Raw genomic sequence first — 26395 nt, 5'->3', positions numbered from 1 at the left:
AGCCCTGGCGTGCCTCCGGGAGGCGATCCCCGTGCTCGGCCCCCCGGCAGCCAGGCGTCCCTTCCAGCGGCAGTGCCCCGCCGTGGACCCGCTGTGCAGGAGGGGTCGCGCTGTCCGGCCGGCGCGGCGACGGCGGCGGGGTCGCCCCCGCGGCACGGTCCTGCGGGGGCAGGGGGACAGCGGAGGGGGCCGCCTCGCCCCGCCTCACCTGCGGCCGGCCGCGGCCCAGGTGCGCGGCAGCGGCCCCGCGCGGAGCCCTGTCGGAGCGGCCGAGGGGAGCCCGGCGGGGTGCGCGCCGCCGCCGCGGTGAGGGGAAGGAGGGGGTGGCGCCGCCGGCAGCAGGGTCCGGGGGGCGGACGGAGCTCCAGAGAAGGGGGAGAGGGAGGGAAGGAGGCGGGGGAAGGAGGGAGGGAGGGAACCAGCGATCCGTCTCAGCTTCCCCACTCACTCTCCGCCGCTGCAACTCCGCAACTCTCCCGTTCTTTGCCTGGACATGTCTTGAGAAAGTTGGATCTCTCCTTTTCGCCTGCTTTTCCTCCTTTTTATTTTTATTTTTTTCCTTCTCCTTTTAATCTTTTCCCTCCCTCCCCATCTCTTCTCCCTACCTTCCCACCGCCGTTCGAGTAGCAGGCAGCCGATGGGGGGGAGCCGACATGCCGCGCTGTGGCGATGGGGACGGGCGCCGCGCTCGCTGAGCGCCGGGGCCGCGGCCGGCTGCCCGCTGTAGAGGTGCGCGGCCGCCCGGGCTGCTACCGTTCCTTCGCCGAAGGCCAGGAAAAAATAAGAAAGAAAAAGAGGAAAAAAAGAAAAAGAAAAAGGAGGGGAGGGAAAAGGACGCGCGCGGAGATGAACTGAGCTGTGGAGCAGACTTTGAGAGGGGAGCGCCGAGTCCAGCTGGCCTGGTGAGTTCTTTGTTTGAGGAGTTTATTCGCAGCGGGGCGCCCGCAGAGGTGCTTCACGTGGGGCTCGCCGCGCTGCTCAGCGACAGCGCTCGGAGGGCTTGCGCCTCAACCCCGGCTGCTGCAGTTTAAAGCTGCCGTGTGCGTATATCTTTGTATATATGCACTCACGTATATACGGGTACATATATATATAGGCACGGAGACTTGACCTAGACGCACCCGAGGCACCACCGCCGCCTTCCCGGACCGACCCGGGAGCCGGGCTGTGCTCCGCGGGGCTCCGCGCCGGGCTGGGGGCTGGCGGCCGGCAGCGTGCCCGGCCTGCGGTGCGCTGTGGCGCGGCGCCCCCTGGCCGGCCGCTGCGGAACTGCGGCGCCGCCGGCGGCTGCGAGGGGGCTCCGGGGGGCTGCCCCGAGAGGGGGCGAGGGCGGCCGAGGGGAGCGGAGCGGCGCCCCCCGAGGGAAGGAGGCGTCCCCCGAGGGAAGGGACGGCTCCGGGAGGGGCCGCTGTCTGAAGGCGCCGCTCTCTTCTGATCTCCAGCCCCGGGGCGCGCAGGGCTCCGCTGAGGGAGGGTCCCCCCCCCCTCACAGCTGGCTTTATTTATATACGGGGCTAATAAAGCGCCCCACTCGCGCCCCCGCCGGCTCCTCCCGCCCGCAGCCGAGCCGGGAGGGATTCCCCGGCGAACGTTTGATCGCTGCCGAGCGCGATCGCTTCTGAAGGAGCGGGGAGCGCTCCTGCGGGGCGTTCATCTGCAAAGCCGGGCCCCTTCAGCGAGCCCCGCGGGCGCCGGTCGCTGGAAGCAGAGGGCAGCAGCAGTTAAATGCCCGCTGCGCTGAGCGCCCTGAGCGGGGACTGCGCGTCCCAGCGGCGTCCCTCGAGCTCCCCTTCCCTCTGCAGGCGCCGCTGCCCGGGCGAACTTTCCCAGCCGCCTCCCCCAACCCCCCCCCCTCCCCGTTCCGCACTTCACCGCCCGGGGGAGCGGCCGCCGGCCCCGCTCCCGCCTACCCCGCGCCTGGCCCGGCCCCGGGCGGGGCGGAGGGGCCGGGGTGCGGGGGCTGCTCCCGCGGAACGCCGGCACAAACGAGATCCGGAGCGGCCGGCGCGGCGGAGGAATACGGAGCTGGGGGTGGTGGAGACGCGAGGGGGGGGGACACGGCCCGGCGCCGAGGGGCAGCGAGCGGCGGGACGGGCGGCCGGCGGCGGAGGAAGGCGAGCGGAGCGCGCTGTGCAGCCGCCCGGTGCGGGGTCGCCATGCGGGGCTGGTCCCCGCCCCGCGGGCACTGAGGTGGGGGCGGCTGGGAGAGTCGGGGGAAGTTTTGGGGGGTCTGCCGGCCGAGAGGGGAGGGGAGGGAGGGAGGCGAGGCGGCAGGTTGCTCCGAAGTTATGTCGAGGAAAAAAAAAAAAAAAAAAAAAGGGTGGTGATCGTATTTTCCCCCTGGAGGCAAGGTGTCTGCCGTGGGATGTGTGTAATGGGCCATTGTGAACTTAATTCCCGGGTAAGCCGCGGGGAGAGGCTGGCAGCGAAGAAGTGTCTCGGGGTGATTTTCTCCCTTTGTTCCCGCTGGAGCGCGGCGCCTCCCGGTGCTCCCCTCGCCGGATTCCTCGGCGAGATGAAGGCGAGGAGGCGGCTCTCGGGGACCCCGGCAGCTCGCCTCGCTCCGCCTGGCTTCTCTGGCAGCGCAGACAAAACCAAGCTTTGTTGGGAAGGTGTGCTTAGTTTCCTGGGGTCAGCAAGTGGCAGTGGAGCTTCCCATAGCCAATGCTTATGAACTTTTTTTTTTGGGGGGGGATGCATTAAGAATTTTTTTTTTAAAAAATCAACACTGGCTTCTAACAGCAGTTTTTCCTGCGGTTTGAGGTACTTACAAGTTGTTCCCAGGCGGCCGCATGGGAAATACTGCTCCTGCTGTCTTGCTGTGAAAGAAAGGAATAGTGTGTAATGGCTGTGTCTCCTGCTCGCTGCATACTGCCTTTTTACCTGTCTAAGCATGTGGTTATATTATCCAGCTATTTAGTGTGTAAAATTCCCTGTTTTATCGCTGAATAAGACTATTTCAAAGCTTTTTGTTCTCTGTGAGATCCTGAAATCTCGCATTTAGGATACTGGAAGGTGAGCTTTAGTAGTTGCAGCAATACGATAGGCTACTGCTTTTATAACTTAGCATGAGAAAGAACCTTATATGGCCAAGTTATAACTGGTTTCAGTGAAAGCAAGGAAGCAAAAGAAAAAGCAAAGCTCTAAAACAGTGAAGATTTATATCTGTTATTTATTTTAGTTTAAAGCTGAGTGCAAGCTCAGTAAAACTATTTTTGGTCCTCGAAAAGTTGTCATCATATTGAATTTCAACCAAACTTCTTAATTCCCAAGGATTTGCTTTTCTGTGTACAATGGATGAGTTCAGTATTAGACACACGGCAGTTACTGGTATATGTAAATACCTAAAATTGCCGGTGTGAAACTTTGTTTTGCTCAAGCTTGAGAATCTTTCCATGCTGTTTGAATACAGCAGCTGCATTTCCTTTAACAGCAGAGATCTTGACTGCACAAATCAAAGTATCTCATGAGATTAAATCCTACCGTGGGGAATATAAACATAAACCTTGCTGGAGTTTAGTCACAAGATGGAACTGCTAAGTTAATCTCTACGGCAACGTACATTTTTTGAATAACTTACTAGCTTTACTTAAGTAACTTTACTGTATGCTTTCATCATGTGTTAATTTTCTGTCTACCAACACACAGATGCCTCCCACTGTTGTCCCTGTCCCTTCCCCCTATTCCCAAAATCAATGAAAGCCTCTTTCAGTGTTTATTTCAAAAGAAAATCAGATATTTATTAAGTTTTTGGTTGGAGTTCTGAGGATGTTGAAACGGTTAAACCTGATTGGTCTACATAAATGATTGCTTTTAAAAAAATGAAAGAGAAGGTGTAACTGTACAGTTAGTACAGCCCACAAAGCCACATGATCTCCCTTAGACTTCTACAATAGGAACCCTGTCATGACAGTTTAGTTACTGCGGTAATAACTTTTCACAGTGAGTTTGTGTCAAATGGCATCACTTGTACGTGCTGATCAAAACTGACCTTTAAAGTAAATTGGCGATGTTTTGATCAGTAGAGACATTTTAGTGTTAATAATGTAAAGTTGCTATTCAGGGAAGTTGGTGTGCATGTGCCAAAAAAACATAGAGAACAAAGCAAAGTGCTACCTCATTTGTTACAAATTAGTAAAAGTTTTCAGAAGACAATCATTGCACAAACAGCACTAAAGGACTTATTTTAGTCCCCAAAATGCTCCCTGGTGTTTCCCAAGTGCAGTGTTCACAGGCTGTGTTCTGAGTCTGGTTTGGCTAACACAAGCAATGTAGCGTAGTGTTGCAGGAAGTCCTTCTGGGCTTAACTGGCAGATCTTGTGTGTAGAAAGGGGATAACAATGGCACTGAGGCTCGTAGTAACAGCCTGTCTGGCCCAGTTAAGGGGCTTTTTCTGCCCGTGATTTTTCTGTGATTGGTTGGGGAGTAACTCCCACAATGTTTGTTCACTCTTGATACATTTTGTGGAAGACAAAGCTTGTTTTGCCTGTTTGGCATTGAGGTTGCTACATACTGTGTTTGATGCTTAAAACAGTTAAACTTGCAAGTTTCAAACTACATGTATACAGGTTGAAGTCCATGTACTGGAAGCATTCCGCAAAGAGAAACTTGCATCTTAGCCAAATTATCAGCATTTGAAAGTTTTTAGTAAAAGGTCACCCAGCCCACCTGATTCTCTGATTCTGTTGCCTTTACTGTGAAGTTAGTTCATATTTTTAAGTTGTGTTAGTATTTTTTTTCCCCATATGTGAGTGACACTGAGTTAAATCATTTTGTTAATGCAGTATCTAAGTAGTAAAACTGTCATTGGTATGAATATGCACATAATAATAACCATCCTTCCAAATAGGAAATCAGAGTTTGTTTGAGATCAGCCTTCCAGAATAAATATGATGTACTTCTTGTAAACCTAGGGCTATGATGTTTTATTAAGCAAACAGTTGTGTTATGTCTTGGAAATGGATGCAGAAAATCCTAAAGTGGTGATACTCCAAAGATTTATTAAAAAAAAAAAAAAAAAAAATAGTTCAAAGCGTAGCCCTTGGCTAAAATGTTTTTGAAATTTAGTCATTCTGGCTCCCTGTAATGAGCCATCTGAGCTTGCATCTAACACGCTATCATTTTATCTTAATGCTTTCATGCTTTCTCTTAGTCGATAACTTTTTACATTGTTTAATACTTTAGATATTTATCAAGATTATATTATATGTGGATAATAGTCTTGGTTCAACAATTTTTAATTTCTGGTAGCTCTCCAAATTATGGCACAAGATGGGGAAAATATAATGTAACAGAAATATCTAACTTCTTTTTATTTAGCGCAGTTAACTGTCCGGTTGAGGGATGCTCTTCAGTTGTAGGTTGTGACTCAGCAGACATTAGAGGTTGCTGCTACAGAATGGACTCTTACTGGTAGTTGCATAACTGTGTTCAGTAGCCTGCCTGTTGCCAGTTCTGAGCAGTTATTACAGAAAATAAGCAAAGAGTACTTAAGGTATTATGACACAGAAAAATATTTATGTAATAGTAAAACCTACACATATGTTCAACTTAGAATTTTAATGAGGAGCTTGGATATCTTAGTGTAGTCTAATGCATCATAGTCTAATGTGCCTGAGATATGAGGAACAAATGATAAAAGATGCAGACAGATAGTGTTTTACATAATAAACACACCAGTTCTGACAGCTTATTGCCAACTGCTAGTACGTAAGGGCTGTGAGTTACAGGATGCTATAGCTTCAGAAGACAAATGGGGTTTTGGATTTCAGCATAAATAAAAACAAACAAAAAATCCTGTTGCAACTGATGGAGGAAAAGAGGGAAACTATGCAGTATAAGACCTGATCAATAAGTAGCTTTGGGTAGTGAAGAGCTGCTAAAATTCCAACAAATGGAGTAAAAGAACTAATAGCAGCCCCATAAATACAGACTCAGAGTTGATGCTCTTTGCTACTGAATTTTAATAGATTATAGGCCTAAAATGTGTCCAGTTTTGACAAGAGTGCAAAATGACTGGTGAAAGCTTAAGGAATTGTATTGAAGTGACTTGTGAGGAGCTACCTTGGCTCTGAGAAGAATGCAAGAGGTTCACAGAGAAATGTTCTGATAGGTAGGAAAGACTAGACAGTAACTTCTGTTTCCCTGAGTGTATGGTTTTGGAAGTACCACAGTTTTTGGAAGGCTCTTGTGGAACAAGTCAGGTGGTGAGCATTTTCTCTTTAACAATTTAATTTATTTGATAAAGCAGAGCTCCTTTCACCTGTCAGAGTTGAAGGTCCCAAGACTTCCACAGGGAGAGTTGTTTCTGTTGATTACTTCAAAGGATGTAATCACTTTTGATGTGTGTCTTAGTGCAGTATAATGACTTCTTAAATTGCTTGAAATTTTAGAGGTATTGATATAGGTTATTTATTGCAGTAATTTTTGTGATGAAAATATTCATTTATTTAGTGGCATATTAAGAAAATGAAGCCCTGGAGTCCCAAGTGTCTGCTTATTCTAAGGATAAACCATAGCCTAGGGAAAACAGTAGAAAAGAGAGAAATGATATTGTTAACCCATTGAAATCGTGATTGTTGCAACCTCGTTCATTTGCCCTCCCAACCTTTCATTCTTCCAGCTTTAAGACCTTTTAAGTAGTGGTTCTAGCTAGTGACTTACCTTTTATTTTCTGCTATGGTTATAGCCTTAATCAAGTAAGTTAATTGCTAGATTTGGAAGACAGACCACAGATTTTTGCTTTTTTTCTTCCCCAGATGGATTTTTCTTATTCCTCTCTAATATTTCCTTTATCTTTGTGAATATGAGTCCTAAGTCCTTAGAAGTCCTTAGGACTTAGGACTTCTCAAAAGCGCTGATTTAATAATGGCTGTGACAGAATCAGCTGCTTCTGAGGCTTTGGAGTGAACTGTTAACACAGGCAGGTTAATTTGCTCTAATATCTCCTAGTGAGCAGAGATGATCCGTGGAATTTCAGCCAATATCATATTTCAGGTATCTAATCAAGCAGGTAGGAATTAAGGGAGAGACAAACAGCAGTAAGAGAAAATGTGAGTGGTGGAAGACGACAACAGAATGAGATGCACTTGAAGCTGAGGTGAGCAGAACCAGTGTGAGGGTAGGCACAGAGGAAAGTCTGGCAGGCAGAGGTAGAGAGTGGGAGAATAGGGATAAAATGGGGAGAGAATAGGGATAACATGGGGGAGAAAAGGTTGGGAAGAATGAAAGGAGAGTATGGTTGGGAATTAGTATGCAAGTTGTATGAAAAAGACCAGCCAGGGAAGGAAAGACTAAAGAAGAGGCAAGGGAAAAATACTGAAGATAAATAGGGGAAGGTAAAAGAGAAGAATGTATGGTACTTAATCAAGTTAAAGATAAATGGCTTTCTACTTGCTGCAAATAAATCCACCCCCCCACGCTTTTTTTTTGTTGTTGTTGTTGTTTTGAAAGCTTGGGTTTGTTGAGGAAGAATTTTAAAGCTTTGATTTATCATCCTGTGAGACATCCGGGAGTAACAACTCTTGCTGTAAACCCAGATGAAGAGGGTGGTCTTGAAGGGTCTTGTTCCTGAGGTTTCTACCTTTTGTTATGCTGCAGTCTTGCCTGGATTTAGACATTGGAAATTATATACTGACTTCTTCCTCAAAAGGTACAGCTGATGAGGCATGTCTCCATGTCTGTCTTGCTGTTTCAGATGTTTTCCCCGTCATTTCTGGAGTGTGTTTAAAAGAAACGCATCTCCATAGATCTTCCAGTTATTTTTGTAGATTCATGTTCCTGTAGCTCTTGATCCTCGTTTTTCAGATCTGTTCAGAGAGGGGAATAAAGGAATATGCCTCATTCTTTATTGATGGTCGTACAGCTTAGTGATGAGCTTGGCTTTAAAAAAAGAAAAAAAAAAAAGGCAATGCTATCAACTGTTCTTATCAGGGTACTGAGACAGGACAGAATAAAACAGGTATGGAATAATTCCCTGTTTATAATTGTTTTTTTTGTTTGTTTGTTTTTGTTTTTTTACTTCTGCATCATTAGATATTAGTCATTTTACAATCTAAGTGAAATGAGCGAGAATAATTTACTATCAGAAAACTAGAACTAGAGGACTGGAGAGAGTACTCCAAATTCATGCAGATCAAGTTTGCTCATTTGCTTACTTCAGTACTGGCATATTTCTCCTAACAGTGTTGCTTTATGAAGTGTTTCAGATGAAGTTAACTGAATGCATTCTCCTTGTGTCTAATTCTTAGAATTTGGTCTTAAGGATTCTTGAGAATTTGGGGGGATTTTAATTTACCTGCTTTTTTGTTACTGGAAATCACATTGAAACTTTCAGCAAAAATGGTTATAACGTAGATGTATAACTAATAGTGTTTTTGCAAGTGTGTGTTCTAAACTAAGCATCAAGGTCATCTAAGTAGTATTTGAACAGTCATAGGTCTTAATTCTTCTTTCTCTTGTTTCAGGGTTTTTTTTGTAATTGCTGCCATGGGAAGATACTTGACTATGCTGTCGCTGCTGATGCTGCTGGTGCAGCATTTTGGAAACTGTGAAGGAAATCAAATCCCACATCATGCTCCACCAATGCAATTTACACAAGCACAGTATAATGCCACTGTGTATGAGAATTCTGCAGCAAAGACTTATGTTGGGCATCCAGTGAAAATGGGCATTTACATCACAAATCCGTTATGGGACATAAGATACAAAATTATTTCTGGAGACAATGAGAATTTGTTTAAAGCTGAGGAATATGTTCTTGGAAATTTCTGTTTTTTGAGAATACGGACCAAGGGAGGAAACACAGCTATCCTTAACAGAGAGGTAAAAGACCATTATATGCTGACTGTTAAAGCAGTTGAAAAAAATACAAATGCTGAAACACGCACGAAGGTCAGGGTACAGGTACTGGATACAAATGACTTGCGGCCTTTGTTTTCTCCAACATCTTACAGTGTTTCTTTGCCTGAAAACACAGCAATAAGGACAAGCATTGCCAGAGTCAGTGCAACAGATGCAGATATAGGAACCAATGGAGAGTTCTACTATAGCTTTAAAGAAAGAACAGATGTGTTTGCTATTCATCCAACTAGTGGTGTGATAGTGCTAACTGGTAGACTCGACTACTCGGACACTAAGCGTTATGAAATGGAAATTCTTGCAGTGGATCGTGGACTGAAGCTGTATGGTAGCAGTGGCATCAGCAGTATGGCAAAACTAACTGTGCATGTAGAGCAAGCAAATGAATATGCGCCCATTATTACAGCTGTTACACTGACTCCCTCAGAATCAGATAAGGATCCAACTTATGCAGTTGTAACTGTAGAGGACAATGATCAAGGTCCAAATGGAGAAATAGCATCATTAAATATTGTTGCAGGTGATCCACTTCAGCAGTTCAGAACAGTGAGGTCTGTTCCAGGAGGTAAAGAATACAGAATCAAAGCCATTGGTCCCATCGACTGGGAGAGCCACCCCTTTGGATACAACCTTACCCTTCAAGCTAAAGATAAAGGAAATCCTCCACAGTTTTCATCTGTAAAAGTTGTTCATGTGACATCACCACTGTTTAAGTCTGGTCCTGTCAGATTTGAAAAAGAGATATATAGAGCTGAAATAAGTGAATTTGCTCCTCCAAACACACCTGTGATAATGGTAAAAGCTCTGCCTAGTTACCCCCATTTAAAATATATATTTAAAAACACACCTGGCAAAGTAAAATTCAATTTAAACACTCACACTGGTCTCATTACCACTTCAGAACCCATAAAAGCACAATACTCATCCCATTTTGAACTTGAAGTTGTGACAAGTGACAGAAGAGCTTCTGCAAAAGTATTAATTAAGGTACTAGGCATGAACAGCAATCCTCCTGAATTTACTCAGACATCCTATAAAGCTTCTTTTGATGAGAATGTGCCAATAGGTACTAGTGTCATGAGAGTAAGTGCAAAAGATCCTGATGAAGGGGAAAATGGTTACGTGACTTACAGCATCGCAAACCTAAATCCTTTGCCCTTTGTGATAAACCATTTCAGTGGGGTTATTAGTACCTCAGAAGACTTAGATTATGAATTGATGCCAAGGCTTTACAATTTAAGGATTCGAGCTTCTGATTGGGGTATACCATATCGTCGAGAAGTTGAAGTTCCTGTTACTATTATTTTAAATAACCTGAATGACAATGTACCTCTGTTTGAGAAAATAAATTGTGAGGGAACAATCCCCAGGGATCTTGGTGTTGGAGAACAAATAACAACGGTATCTGCCATTGATGCTGATGAGCTTCAGTTGGTGAGATACCAAATTGAATCTGGAAATGAACTGGATTTATTCAGCCTAAATCCAAATTCTGGAGTACTTTCTCTCAAGCAGCCGCTAACAGATGGCCTAGGTGCTAAAATTTCTTTTCACAGTTTGAAAATTACAGCTACAGATGGAGAAAACTTTGCAAAACCATTGTATATCAACATAACTGTAGCTACTAGTCGCAAACCGGTCAACTTGCAATGTGAAGAAACTGGCGTTGCCAAAATGCTCGCAGAGAAGCTCTTGCAAGCAAATAAATTGCACAGCCGTGGAGAAGTTGAGGATGTTTTCTTTGACACTCACTCAGTGAATCTGCATGCACCTCAATTTAGAAGTACGCTCCCCAGTAGCATTGAGGTAAGAGAAGACCAACCTGTGGGCTCCAGCATAATACTTATGAATGCTACTGATCTTGATACTGGCTTCAATGGAAAGTTAGTGTATGTTATCTCTGGAGGTAATGAAGATAGTAGTTTCATTGTTGACATGGAAAGTGGAATGCTGAAAATCTTGTCTCCCCTTGACCGGGAAGTAAAAGATAAATATACACTGAACATTACTGTCTACGATCTTGGAATACCACAGAAGTCTGCCTGGCACCTTCTAGATGTAAGAATTTTGGATGCTAATGACAACCCACCAGTGTTCCTACAAGACAGCTATTTTGTCGAAGTGAGTGAAAACAAAGAGCTGAACAGTGAAATTATTCAAATTGAAGCTACAGATAAAGATTTGGGGGCTAATAGAGAAGTAAAATACTCTCTTCTTACAGATACAGACAAGTTTACTATTAACGCTGTGACAGGAGTTGTGAAAGTTGTGGGGGTTCTGGATCGTGAAGAACAGCATGTCTATTTCTTGAAAATAGAGGCTAGGGACCAACCTACTGAAGAACCTCAATTATTTTCAACGGTTATTTTGAAAGTATCTATAGAAGATGTTAACGATAATCCTCCTAAATTTATTCCTTCAAATTATCATGTGAAAATTCGAGAAGATCTTCCTGAGGGAACAATTATTACATGGCTAGAAGCCTATGATCCTGATTTAGGCCAGTCAGGTCAAGTACGGTACAGTCTTTTGGACAGTGGAGATGGCACGTTTGATGTTGATAAACTAAGCGGAGCACTACGTATTGTACAAAGACTGGATTATGAAAAGAAACAACTTTATAACCTGACTGTGCGGGCCAAGGACAAAGGAAAACCCATTTCATTGTCCTCTACGTGTTATGTTGAAGTGGAGGTAGTTGATGTGAATGAAAACTTGCACCCGCCACGGTTCTCTATATTTGCTGATAAAGGCTTTATAAAAGAAGATGCTCCTGTTGGCTCCTCAGTAATGACAGTATCTGCTTATGACGAAGACACAGGACGAGATGGGGAGATTCGATATTCTATCAGAGATGGGTCTGGTATAGGAGTCTTCCGCATAGATGAAGAAAAAGGTAAGGCATTTTTATGTTATCTTTATGCTCTAAGTAAAATGATATGCTGGCAAAGAGGTGATAAAAGCTGCATTGTCACTGTTGAGAGAGGTGTTTTTGTTAGGACCAAAAAATAAAAAGTCACCAATAATAAGTACAGTTCCATCTGCCACTAGTGAAATTGTAAGTGTATATTTGATAAGTACTTTTCCTCTGTCCTCATTTTCATCCAGCATACCTAAATGCATGGTAGATCTTAAAATATCTACCATGTGGCAAAAAGAAGAATGCTGTTGATATAAAATGAAGGTCTGTTTCAAGTAAACAGTTGTCCTGAGGACTGTGGGGCGTGTGAAATAGAGGGATTAAATTGATTTCTGTCCAAGGACTGAATTCTGACATTTTTATGCTTTGCATTCTTAAACTACAGCTCTGGTGCTTCATTTACTAGAAGTATTTATCAGTACAGGTATTTATACTGCCATACTTGCTGTTTTTGTATCTACCTTTTATGGTTATAGGTGCTCATGTTTATGTTAGTAATCAGTACTTTCTTCATGGAAAGGCTCTTGTAAAGAAAACATTGATGCAGCCTTTAAAAAGCTTGTATAAATCAAGCAGACTGAACTGTTGGCTTACCTCATTAGTGATGCATAAATTGAGGAGCAACTTTGAGTTATTCAAATGCCATGTATTCAGAAAAAAGCAGAAGGATGGTTTCTGAAGAAATCTAGTGCTGACTTCTAGTAGTGCGTCTCTGTAACTACCTGTTCTTTTACATATCTGATAAAGATAGAGAACACTGATATTGTGTTACTCTTCGGTGGGTGTATGAAGAGGGGTTGCTTTTTTTTTTTTTTTTTTTTTAATCTTAGGGAACAAATTCCCTCTTAAACACTAGAGTGGGGAAGAATTCGTTCGCATTTGGTGGATGTGTTTGTCTTCAAACTTCGATCTAAACCAAGAACCTGGTGAAAGAATGTAGAGCATTTTAAAGCTTGACAATGTAGCTTAAAATGTCTTTTTTTTTTTTTCTTTTTTTCTAAGAAATCACCAGCGTTGTTACAGAAGGCACTCTTTGTGCTTAACTATCTGCATATTTTTCATTCTTTTCAAAATGAACTGTCCTTGATATAAGGTACAGACTGATAATTAGTCAAGAAAGCATATTAAAGAATTTGTGGAAAGATGAGATGCAGGAAGCAACTTGGTGACTTTTTCAGCTTGGTAAAAGGCTCTTCTGACTTCACCTTTTAAGTTTCCTGCTGTCTGAGAGAATTGTACTGCACTTCCAGTTCAAAATTTGATAAACTGGATTTTGGAAGTCTACTATTTTCAGTGGTTGAAAATTGTTTTATCCCCTGCTTCTAGGAATTGAGGACAACAGTCACATTTTCAGGAAAAAAAAATAGATTACTGATGGTGTTAGAAGCATCAATTAGAAGCATCAAGTTCTAGACGTGGAGTTGTTGCTGGCTTTCAAGCTATTGTTTCTATGTTAGTAGTTTTTATTCTGTACTTCAGAAGGTATGAAATTGTATTAGTGTTTGGTATTTTGACCCTTAATTCTGAAATGTTCTGGCATTTTTCCAAAGATAACTTAATATAACTTTGCCACTTTTTTTTTTTTTTAAGACTTACCATTGACTTAGGCCAGCTGGTTTTCATAGGTTGTCTGTCTGCAGTTCTGTCCAAACCCTTAGAAGTGAATATCTTAATGGGGGCCCTAATGCGCCCATACTGCTAAACTCAGGAGTTGCTTTGATTACTTTGTTGTCTAATTGCTTCAATCTGTGATGCTTTTCAAGAAGACACAGAAAAAGTGCATTAGGAATGAATTGGTAGGTGGTCATATTATAGCTTTCAAATAAATATTTCTTAGCTCATAAATATGACAACAGTAGGGAAAGGTAGAGAGCAAGTTGATAGCCTATAAAATTGCAATAGTTTCTGTAGCACCTTCCCCATCTCACTTTCTATGTACTACAATGTAAGAAATGGTTGCATACAGTTAACATGCAGCCAACCTAAAAGGAAGTATTTTTCACATGCGGTGTAATAAAGTCAAGAAGCTCATTTCCCCAGGAAGTTATAGAGACCAAAAGTATGACTAAAGTAAATAAAAGATACTAATGAGTTTATTTTGAGGTTCAGCCTTATGTTATCTCCAGCTTATAAATTGTTAATTGGAAGCCAAGTGGGTGAGGAAGGAGATCATAATTTGCTACTTGACCTGTTCTTTTATCCTTGTACTAAGTATCAGTGGGTTGTTACTTCTAGGGAGGGCACTGAGCCAAAGGTCATGTTACAGAAGTTCTTAGGTGGTCATAAGGATGTCTGAAACACAGAGTGTTTCCTGTTTTCACTGCCACTTCAGAGATGAGGAAGATGGAAAATCCTTTCTGTTTTTGCTGTACACATCATCTTAGGGTGCTTTATGAGTCACTCGTACAGAGTGCATGCTGAGATAATTAAAGTGAAACTGTTGGTTATCACTGTAGTCGATGAGGGGTTTAGCAAACTCCATCTCCAGAGACCACTTAAAGTGGGAGGTCATACAGGGAGAGCATGTCAGGGAGGGTTGCTGACATTCACTCACGATGCTAGAAGTGAAAGCAAGTGTAGGATTTGAGAGATTGAGTCAGACAATTCAGTTTTACAACTAATGAGTGAATCTAACAGACGAGAGAAGAAATGCCTGGAGGAGAACCTAAAGCAGAAGTTATATGGTACTAAGGCAACATTGAGTCCTTTTTCTTTCTCCTCCCAGATACCATACCAGCAGGCAATAAGGTAAAATGTCTTCCTATTTGTTGTTGTTGTTACATATAAAGATGAGTGTTTTCATTAAGTATTTGCACTTCTCAAAGGTGAAATAAAAGATGGAAGCTCTAGTACATGAAAAAAGGTATTGGAAAGAACTGCTAGTATTTCTTCCAGTTGTATAGGTTAGGTGAACAAGGCCATTCAGTGTTACCACCGGGGTGTATGTGACACTACTGTAGGATCAGCAGCATCTGGTGAACTAGTTTCCACACAGATTTTCAGTTGTTAAATGAGAGGAACCATTACTAGTTTTGCGCAGTATCTGCTTGTCCTTCTCCAAGGAATTTGTGCCAAGCAGGCTGTTCTCTTCCTGAAGATAGCAGGACTTCTGGGTTATTACTGTGAGCTAGTTTTTATCTCGTATCAGAGCTTTCTTCTTTTGGTTTTGGTTTTCTTTCTAGTTCTCAAAATCTAGACAGCTGAGGGAATCAGCAGGCTCAGGAAGTATAGATGCCCTAGGACATTGCAGTGTTTGTGGAAAACAGGAGCCCATCTTGAAAGCTGTTCAGAAACGAAGGAAGTTTCAAACTGAATTCCTTTGTGTCCAGTTGTGTCTAACCTGATGTGTACTGGAGTGGCTGGACTCTGAGCACTTGTGCTTCCAGTAAAATTTCCCTAGTGATGATTTATTTGAACTATTTTAATAAACCATGGATAATTTTACAAACATCTTTATCAGAAAATTCCCATGTAGGTCAACTGGCAAGGCTACCACCAGCAGGTGTTTTCTCAGTTTCTGCAGTTCTGGATATTTCCCAGAAGGTAGCCTAGTTCCAGAAAGGTGTCAAGGGTGATGTGGCAGTCTGAAGTTTGTGCCTGATAACCTTTGTACTGCTCTTGAATCACGTAATTTAGTTACCTGTTACTAGGAATCTTAGTTTTTTTTCAGTAACCTGTGTTTAAGTTGCTGTGTGTGAGGCTTACAGAATAATAATTCAATTCTAACAGTAACAAAAATTTCAGATGATAAAACTAATTTGCTGCTTGGAAAAGACACAAGTAATACTGTGTTTAATTAGAACAAGGGTCTGTTTAACCTGCTATACCATCTCTAGCAGTTTAAGAACTAGAACAGAGCAGACAGGTGGTACTTCTTTCTAATAGTTTCCCAAACTGGTTGCTTTCTCTTACGGAGATCTTGAATTAAGTGGGGCTTGCAAATATTCAGTGGCCGTTAGTGGATTCTTTCCTGTGTTGTGCTCCCTTGGAGTCATGTAATTTTTGGGTGTAACCTTACTACCTTAATAAGGAAAGATTATTTGTTTTGGTAAAGAATGTTAAGGGAGCAAGTAAAAAAATATTAAGGGGGCGGGGGAATGTAGAGGAAAACTCATTTTACTGCACTATCTCTGTGCATAAAATACCATCAATAAAGCTTAATGGCTATGAGACACTTTTTAATATTACCAGAACTATTTCCAGCAGGGAAGACAGTAATTCATTAAGGAGAATGAATAGGATTTTAACTACATGGAGCAAAGTACTGAATTATGTTCTTAAAAGGTACAGAGTATTGCTAACACATAATAAGCATGTTAACATTTCTTTGTAGTGCTCTCAAAATTGCATTAATTAAAAGGCAGGGTATGGTTTACATTTGCACCTAAGGGACAACTTCAAATTCTGTATCTTCAGCACTCATTGGCTTTTGAGCTTTTTTTAATCATCCTACCGCTCGCTGGTTTTGAGTTTTAATGATGAAGACAGGCATTAGCAAATATTAGATACGTATCATCAGTGGAGCAGAACACGTAAGTACCTTTTGGATATCTACTAAACCAGCGGTGTTTTCTGGAACAGAAGCCAAATGGGCTGTGTCTGACCTAACGGCTATGGTACCTTCCAAACAGGGTGGCTGCACCCAGACTGTTGGGTATGGTCGCTGCTGCTTGTCGGTTCCTAGCTCCGTCCTGGCACTGTCTGGGAGAGCAGTGCCTGGCACAGGCCAAAAGCCGTTTAGCAATACAGAGAAGCAAGTTCCAATGCCTGGGAACATTTTCTAGGCTTGTTTTACTAATACAGTCTTAAACCACGTGAAGGTGGAAGTGGTGTTTTTAATAAAAGCTGAGAATGGTATGATTTTGGTTAAGTTGATTGTAGTTCAGCAACCTCATACTTGGAGTTCAGCAGCCTTACAAATATGGGCCTTTCTTTTCACTTTCAGTGACTGCCTCATGTTGAAGTTTTCCCTTCTGTTTACCTCTGTTTGTTACCTTGTTTATGTAAGTCATAAACACCAGTATATGTAACAACTTAATTTCATTCAGGTTAAATTTAAAACAAACAAAAACCCCAGGGGTTCCTAACAATCTCCGAATTTCTACTATGCATATTCCAGCCATGCTGCTGTCAAAGCTATGTGGTGACTATATGCTCTGTTTATTTGTAATTGTTACATTCTGTAATTCTGTGATCTATCAGATTAATAGTTTTCAGTGACCTATGACCTGAGAAAGTGTTGAACAAATCATGTTTTATAAGAAACAGTTAAACAAGAGATTTAAAAACTGCAATTGATGAAGTTGGTGTTGATAGCCAGGAAAGAATATTCCTAGTGGGTTTGATATGGCAGACTATGAGGATGTGTTTTAAAATTTCCTGATTGCTTCCATTTGTCAGTGACATTTCTAGCTTAGCTTCTGTCCACGAATAGTCTCATCAACACATAGGTTTTGACATTAAAACTTCTCATGTGAATATTTTGACTAGGTAAAAATGAGAAGTAAATGGGGAAAAAGACCTTCTCTGAGGGGATTCTCAGTGTTTTCAACTTGCAAAGTTCAATGCTTCTTTCCACTTTTTTTGAAGAGAGAGCTGGATTAGGAGGTGCTCTGTTTCTGAAGAATACTAAATGGTTGCAGCTTTTTGCACAGGAAATTCTTGCTCTAGCTAGTTCAGGTACTGAAGTCAATAAAACTCAGAGCACAGACTAATCTCCCAAGTATCTAATTAGCTTTGCAGAAGTTTTTTCAGCCTCCCACTGAATTCTGTACTGCCACATTACTTTGCTAGTGGTACTTATGGTAAATGATCTGCCCATGTAGCTATTGCAGCTAACCTCCTTCAGTGACTGAGGTCTAAATGTACCAGATTCAAAATTTTTAAGGTTATTCTGAAGCATTTTGTTCAAAACAAAGTCTTGTGGAACAATGCCTTGGTTCTACAAACTCTAATTTAAAATTAAATTCTTAGGACTATGGATGTTGATTTGGAAGGTTAATCTTTTCAGTAAGGGGCTGTGTCAGCACTACAGTTAAAATCTGAGAGCTGAAACCTGACTGTTGTGTGTACACTGGAGATTTCAGTGAAATTCAAATTTCACTCAGATGAGAGTATGAGGAGTTTCTTTTAATCACAGGATTTATGGAGGTTGTTCTTAGATTCTGGGATTGATCGGTCAGCTGCCTATGCTAGCATCTGAAACAGAATTTCAGGTCAAAACGTGGAACTCAAGAGCAACTTATTAAACTCATTCTTTGGAAAATTATACAAGAACTGACATCTTTTATTTGTTTGAAAAGGTTATGATTAAAGCTATTAAAGCTCTGAAATTCAAAGGACATTTTCTGAGTTTGTGATAGATGTCTTCTATGCCTTTTTAGAAGTGTCAGAGTTATTATTAAAAACAAACATAGGCAACTGTCCATGCTCTGGAAACAGGAGGCATTCAAAGAGAAAGACATTCTCTTTGTAAACTCTACTTTTATGGAAAGCTTAACAAAATTGTGTGTGTGTGTGTATATATATATATAGAGAGAGAGAGAGAGAATATTTTAAAAAGGTGAAGAGGGGCAAGCAAAGACAGATTTTGTAGCTGCCTGCTCTTGAAAGATGTTTTCATGCTGATGCATTCGGTGTTTTTTCCAGTGGCATGTTTATTTTATGCTGTAGCTGGGCATTCCCTAGCTTTGATATTGAATTGGGAAAGAACAACAGCATAAGATCAAGTTGAATTAATGTAACAGAAAGACAAGCTTTGCCCATTTCAACTCCTTCATTGGTAGTCTTTTGAGTCCGTACCAAACTTCTCCAGAGCCCAGCAGAAGAAAAGGGTGGTCGTGGCAATACCTATTGAAGGCAGTTAGCAAATTATAGCCACTCAAAGTCAATAATTTGTCTTCTAAAGCATTTATCGTGTATTTTAATGACTTATTTTCCATACCAGAATCTTCAATGATAGTCAAACATGCAATAAGTAGAGCAGAACTGAAAACCTAGTTTAGTCTGCATGACGAAAGAGACGATTGTGTCTGTTGTGTGCAGGACATTTAATTTGTGGAGGCATATTATAGTGGTTGATTACAGCTATCATAAAATCTCGTTGTGTAGGCTATTTTTAGAATGGGATATCTTCTGCTTTCTAGGTAATGATATGTGTTGGATTTGAGTGTGCTCAGCATCATCTCTGTATAATCTTCACTCTTATTTTCAAGGAAGATCTGCATGCCTTCACTCTTCTTACAGAATTTTTCTTCAGTGGCATTGAGCCAAACTGGGGCCATTCTGCAAGGCAAAAGTAGTTACGTTTAAAAAGAAAAAAACAAAAACACCCCACACATTTGTATACTTTGTGCCTAGATTGAGTAATAATTTGCATTCAAAAACATTTGTTTAAAATTTCATGCAACTAAAATATATTTTCCACCAATTTGTTATGGTTTTAAAAATGAAGTGTTTGGCACATAGATTTAATTTTACTAGACAGAACAAATAGCTGTAACAGAAGCTTACTAAGAGTAACTTTTATCTTTACATCCTTTTTAGTATTGTGAGAAATTTCAAAACTTTTTTTGAAGATATATAAAACCACTTCAGCACAATTTGTGTCTGTTCAAAGAAGTAAAGGTTAGAGCCAGAGACCTGCTGTCAGCTAGACTGCAGACAACTCCTAAATTCACTGCTATCCAGAAAGCAATCCAGAAAGCTTTTCTTTAGGAAATAACTAACTTTGTGTGAGTGTTGTGTTGCATTATTGCTGGTACCTACAGCCTGGCTGGGTGCTCACGTTTAGTTGTGCTTGTAAATACTTGCGTTCGGAAGGAATTACCTCGTTAATTTTTCAGTCCAGTCGCAACTCCAGCCTGCAGTTATTTAAAGCCTAATTATGTTCATTCAGGCTAAGATCTGGCAGTGAAGGTGCAGCTGGGTTAATTTTGGGATAATTCTGTTATGTTTAGGTTACTGTTCAGATGGGTAGATGGTGCTAGGGTAGAGCATGGCATTTGGAGCTAATTTGGAGCTAAGTTTGTTTGGCAGTGATTAAGGAGCCCTGGATTATGCCCAGGTTTGCACAAGGGTAACCGAGGTCCTATCTGTCCTGGAGCTAGCTGATTACCTTGCCTTCCTAGGCTTGAAGGAAATCGTATGATTTGCATTTGTGATGGTGGTAAATCAGAGTGCTATTAGGTTGTTAATGTGGCTTTGACAAGGTGGCTTTGGAAGAAGCTAAATTAGTTTTAGACAAACATATTTATCTTGTGTTTTACTGTTGGCAGGGGTATCTTCCAAAGTAGTTTGAGAGTTGTTTTAGGTATCCTGCTGAGCAAAACATCACCTCAACTGCCAAATAGAGATTCTATACAAAAGCTTGGGTTCCCATCCTCTTCTGCTTCTGCTGAAAGTGAGGGATTGTTTTGTTGTGCAAGGTGTTGATTGGGCTGCAACTTGGTCTGATGAAAACAGAGCAGCCTAGGGGCTGCCTCTCTGTAGGAGATGAGCTGAAGCTGAGCCACATGTGGTTGCAAAGATTACCTTATAAGCAGCAATCAATTCAGCCAGTGGAGTACATATTAAGGGCCTATTAACTTGTTTAGGCCTCTCTTTGACTTGAAAAGCACTTGTGAGCAAAGGAATAATAAAAGGGAAGGCTTGCCAAAAGCTATGGAAGGTGCATCTTGCCATATTGCTGTTGGTACATCTGTTGAGTTGGGGGATTTATTTCCTACTAAGCATCTGCTTAGCTTTTGAAGTACATATTAAGGTCAAAAGAGAGGAGCTTGAAAATGGTTACGTAATGTTTATTCTTTTCTTTGAAGATTTTAAACTTTAATCATACAGCATTTGGACATATTTAACAAAGGACAAACCTACATGAGTACTTGGCAAACTTCCACAGTTCATAACACGCGGTATTGCAGCTTTAGATCTTGGACCTAAAAATACTTTTGGCCTTGCTGAAACTACAGTTTGCAGGTCCATTTTACAATCTCCATGTAATTCGTGTTTCATCTGTGATTTTATTGCACTAGTCATCCGAAAGTGACCAAGAATAAAGATCCAACCCAGCAGTCTCTGTGTGGCCCAACAAAAATAAAAAATCTCTAGCATTCCAGTGTCATCAAAAAAGAATTTGGGGAAAACCAAAAGTGGCCAAAGAATCTAGCCACAGGACTGTAACAGATAATTTCCTTACTCAGAAAGGAGGTTTCCCTGCTTTGTTTTATCCATGCTTCTACTAGCTGCTTCTGTTTAATTTTAAATTTTGTGAACAAGGATAAATGATACATTTGCAGGTTTTGTAAAGAGTTGCCTAATTTTAATAGACGTTAGGGCTAAAGAGCAAACTGCTGAGCTAGTGGGTATAAATTGTCTTGAGCTACCAGTAGAGATGAGCATTTGAGTTCTTTCTGCTTAGAGCTGTGTCCATGCAGACTTGTAGTTGTGGCATCACTGATGCCAGAAAAGAATCTCGCCTGCCTGACAGGCGACATTACACACAGAACATTTTGTAGTTGCATTGTTCTAAGGCCCAGTGTACTTTTTAGAGTAATCTTTGCTGGCATGGATTGGCTCCAAAATCTGCATGTTTCCTAAATCAAGCTTTAGCTTATTTATACAAAAGGCTATTTTTATTTTGCTGATGTAAAAAGCCTGAATCCACCTCTACGTGGTAAACTAAGAACAAACAACAACAAAAATATTCCTGGAATTAAATATATGTACAGAAATTATTATACAAAATTCATATTTTGTACAGGATTTAAGGATTAGGAGATTATGATATTAAAAGTTCTCAGAAGGCTATTCTGTTACCTATATGTTTTACACTGACTGTTGTGTTAATGTGTATGAGCACTACAGAACTGCTACAGTTGTGTGGGTAAAGAAATGAAGAATTTGGTAACCTAGTGTGCTAAAAATGAACACAATTCTCATGTGTTGCCTGTAGTCCCAGCTGTATTTATGCACAGAGGGAGTTCTTGGTAGTTCAGCTTGAAAGAGTTGCATTATAAAGAAGCTATGATGGAATGTATGAATGGAGCTATGTATGGGATCTTATATTTTTATACCTTGTCCCCTCTATTTCCCCAAAGTTGTGAGAGTGAGGTGCATAGCTTTTTCAGTGAGAATACATTTCCATTCTATAGATTTATTCCCCTGTCGTCCTGTCCTGTCCCCCCTCCCCTCCCTCCGATCCTTTGCCTGTAGATTTGCCATGACAGGGTATATCCTGTCTCTATGAAAATTAGAGATTGCTGTCTAATGATAAGGGTTTAATCTGCAACGAATCAGACATGTGGAAACTTCTGTCTATGGAATTTTCTGTTTGATCTGAGAGGAATGCCCTTGCTGTGCCCTTCCTGTAATGAAAGCAAGGTAGAGTGAATCAAAGTGATTCTAGATAAGGTTGGAATGTGTTCATTGGTTATGCCTCTATTATATTTGGTGTTAAAATTTTGGTTATATGTATTATTTTACTTCCCAAGAACATCATAGTTCATCTTTTTAAATATACCTTTTTTCTGTTTTACTTCAAGTGCTATTTTTATTGATTAAATTCCTGAGCTAATTACTCAGCTTTGAACCTTGGAAGTGTCAAAAAGACAGATATTCTTGTCAAACATTGAGCATGCTCTGATAATACAACAGATTTGTTGTTACTTTAAATAATTTTACACTATTAATTAAATTTTCTGTCTTAAAGATTTCTCTTTGTGTAATGTTGTGAAGAACAGCTAACAGTTTCTTTCCCTGTGCTTTTTTTTTTTTTTTTTTTTTACACAAACAGTTAATGATTAACAAATGTCCAGCTGCCTGTGCAAGGAATGTTAATTACTTCGGGTGGGGGAAAAAGATGACATGCCTTTGCATAAGGATGTTTGGTATCATAGTTCACTTTAAAGGTACTTTGAATAGTACAGAACCAATTTCAGCAAATTAATCAGAAATGGAAGAAAATGAAGTATGTCTCTCTTTAATGGCTGTTTGGATATGTACTTCCATACCTGTGCTACTAGCTAGGACAGGAATATTTCTGTGTTGCCTGGGTTTGTGTAGAACATTTTAAAGCAAAAAAGTGTGTAAGAAGAAATAACAGCTTGCTAAGAAGTCCTCAGAATTGTTTTGTGTATGCATTTAGGGAAAACATGGGAGGAGAGGAGGGGAAATAATAAAGACCTAACCAGTTCTTAGTCCCTACTACTTAATACCATTTCTGACTAGTTTTCCAAAGTTGGACTTGTGTGTCAAGTAAGGACGGAAGCCCAGAGATCAAGAACTGTGCTTGCAAATGCTAAAAAATATCTTGGACCCTGCACTTTTCAATTTAGTTTCTTGCTTACATTAAAAAATATTCATGCTGAATGGTGACGTTTTGGACTGACTTAAATCTTCCAAAGGGTGGTAGCAAAAAGAAGTAATTAAAAGATCTGACATGGAAGAATGCCTTTGTTAAAATTAGTGTTAAAAATAAATACAGGTGCTACAGTATTAGGGGAAAAAAAGATGAGTTGTCAAGCTGACAAGTCAATTTTGAGGTGCACTGTTTCTTAATAAGAGAATGATGATTACAGTGAGAACAAAATTACTGCAGATTATGTGGATTAAATTTGAAGTGAATATTGACCTAGCATGTGATGATAGGAGCAAATGGAGTTAGCAATGTATGCCATGTAATGTCTGTAATTCCAGAGGTGATTAAAAATCCTTTTGAAACTGAGTAGCTCAGTCTAGTCAAACACGAGAATGGCCAGCATTTTTGAGAACAGTTGTGCACAAATAAAAAGACTTGAGGAGGTCACCTGATGCAATTCCATCTCTAGTTTCTGCATATTATTTGAATTACTTAAAACAAGAAAAAACCTTCAGTGGTCCAGGAGCAAAATACATTTTGTGCCTAAATAGTCTGCCAGTTACCTACAATATCATAGTACCCTTTCACTTGCATTAAGTGTTCTACTGTAGAAGGAGTTGATCAAGGTTTTATCATGATTTTATGACAGTTAAACTTCTTGTTTGACCAAGAGTTTTTCAGTCACATAACTCATTCTCTTTGATGTTCTCACTAAAGGTGCAGAATCATCTTCATTGAAAAATGTTTCTGTGGAGAGTAATTAGTGGAGGTTTCCAGCAGAAATTCTAACAGAGATGCTCTGTGTTTATGCAAATGCTTGCAAGTTCTATTATTAAGCAATAAATATGGGACAAATGAAATCTATAGATTAAATAATTTTTAAACTGTTAACTTGCATTAGCTTCTACTACCTTTAGTTATTCTTTTTTTTTCCTTCCAGAAAAGTTCTAATAAAACTCTGCAGGCAGTTATACATTATTTATGTGAAGGAAAACAAGCAGAAAAAAATCACACCGGGAAACTTGCAATTAAGCAAGCTTGAGATCTAATAAGTCATTTATAGTTCTCTAGGTGTAACTGTACTTTTTACTTGTTAAGTATTGATTCTTCGGTGTATGTGTAATAATTTGTTTATATGTGGAGGATTTCTCATTTTCTTGTTATGATCATTGTAACCAAAGAAAATTAACTTTTTTCAAATCTCAAAGTTCTTTGTCTTCATGAATGATCTGTTCTCTCCTGTAGTCAGTGTTCACTCAGAAGCAAGTTCAGAAACACTTCTTTGACTGCATTTTGTTTATTTTGAATCATACACAAAGGCAAATAACATAAAATTAGTATGGCAATTACTGATTGGTACTAGATCCCCTCTAGATACACGAATAGAAATAAAGCCTGAATAAATAAATGGATACTTTGAAGGTTAATAAAACTGTGTCAGAACGAGGATGAATGTCTTTTGATGTCACTGGATCCCAGATGCTTTAATCTCATGACTTCATTGATTTGCTTTGTTCTCTAACACTCCCATACCCACAGGTACACCAGCTCTTCTTTGTACACACTAAGCTGTTTAGGAACAGTGTTTCTTTTGGCAGTCATAAGGTGCTGTTGTGCATACAGCTACCTGGAGTAATAACATGAACAGCAATAGCAGCCTGGGTTGCAGTATTTCCACAGCATGCTTTTCTTGTCTTTTCATGTGTATCAGTATGCTTTCTAGCACAGACTTGCTCTGGCAACTGTCACTGTTCCCAATTAGTTTCTGCACCTGAAAATAGGCTGGAGACTGAAAGCTTGAACCACAATTGCAGTAGTTCAATACACAAATTAGTATAGCTACCACGCACGTGCTAAACTTCTGTTCCTGCATGTAATAAGTCATGAGCCAGTGGTGCTGTGAAACGTGGCTGTAATTGCTTCTTACTGCACAATGGGACTGCTCTGCATAACTTGTTAGGCTTTCAAATTATTTATATGGAGGTAGTATGAGGTAGACTGCAATTGTTGAAATTGCAACCAAAAAGGGAATGTGAGAGAAATGTGCTGTATGCTGGAGAAAGATTTTTGGGTTGCTTAGGACAATTTTCCTTATTTAGGACAGTTGTTGAATTTTGAGATTTACAGACAAAAAGCAAATATACTTGTAGAACTGTCCAGGTATTTTAATAGTTTGCAGAGGCCTAAACAACTGCATCCTTCTGGATCAACAAAATCACTTTCTGTACAATTAAATATGTTTTTCCTGTGTGTAATTGGCTTCCCCGTGTGTCTCATTATTTTCCTTGTAGCCTCTTCTTCTGCCTAAGGGGGGACCTAGGTTAATCTGTCAACTCCAGTTAGTTTTGAAATTCCTGAGGCTGTTTGCAGAGGAATTTCCCCTTCAGAGGCTCCCCATTTCCCAGTTAAATTTATTGGAGTGGTAACACAACTATTCACATTGTCAACAATTCTTTAGTACTGGGAAGGCTGACAGCAAAGTTAAGATTCTTACTGGGTGAAGCTGCAGTTCTTAAGGATACCTGCTTATTTATATGTGAGTATACATACACATTCTTACAAACTTGCTGATACACAAGCAAGTACATACACACACACACGAAAAATTTGATGAAATAACATTTCGTTCTTGGGTAAACAAAGCCTAGGCCCATACAACCCTTTGTTTCTAAACTTCAGACAGCTTCAGTCAAACTTCTACAATTGCATGACCCGTGCAAGAGATCAGGATTTAAAGGTAACTGAATAGTGTAGCCAACATTATCCCAAAGTAGTTTTGTTTAAATATATTGAATTATTCCAATTTTTATGATAATTGTGTAATTATATTTCTTGGGACACAGAAACCTGTTGTGTCTAACTGAAGACAAGCGTTCACCCTGAGTAAAGGGGTGGACAACTGGGACTATGATGTGCGTCACATTTCTGCAGTTTGCTCGTGCTAGAGGGTAAGATGAACTGCTTTTGTGGATACTGAGAACAGCGTTCGGCCCACAATCTGCTGGCCATTTCTGTGTTTGCTAATATTTCACAAACCTGCAGTAATGCTGGTTTCCAAAAGCTTCCATGGTGGAGTCATGTTTTGCAGCATGTTTTCTCTCAAATAACATATGACTGATCCCATCAGAAACAAAGCTTGTTTTACATGCTCTCTTCAAAGAAATATAGTTTGTATGTAGTAGCATTACAATAATTTTTCTTAGTGTCATAGGAGTTGATGCTTTGTTTCCCTAATGTCATCGGGGGAGGTTGTCCCTCTACAC

The 26395-nt window shown here is 40.7% G+C and overlaps 1 protein-coding gene across 8 annotated transcripts in view; it reads left to right on the top strand.

The window, feature by feature from the left end:
- Positions 1-437: 437 nt before the first annotated feature.
- Positions 438-26395, top strand: part of FAT1 (FAT atypical cadherin 1) — a 108569-nt gene continuing 82611 nt past the window's right edge. For 4 of the 8 annotated variants that reach the window (XR_014692969.1, XM_084518953.1, XM_084518956.1 and 1 more), the window contains exons 1-2: positions 438-902; positions 8466-11755. Coding sequence is in view for 7 of the 8 variants with exons in the window: in XM_084518953.1 (XP_084375079.1) it covers positions 8488-11755 (3268 nt within the window). In the remaining variant the exon portion in view is untranslated. Of the gene's footprint in view, positions 903-2069; positions 2191-8465; positions 11756-26395 lie in introns of those variants that run through there. The other 4 variants (XM_084518955.1, XM_084518954.1, XM_084518958.1 and 1 more) reach the window with 2 other exon arrangements.

The sequence above is a fragment of the Aythya ferina genome (genome assembly GCF_964211825.1).
Source record: "Aythya ferina genome assembly, chromosome: 4".
NCBI lineage: Eukaryota > Metazoa > Chordata > Aves > Anseriformes > Anatidae > Aythya > Aythya ferina.
This window is presented reverse-complemented; position numbering and strand designations above follow the sequence as displayed.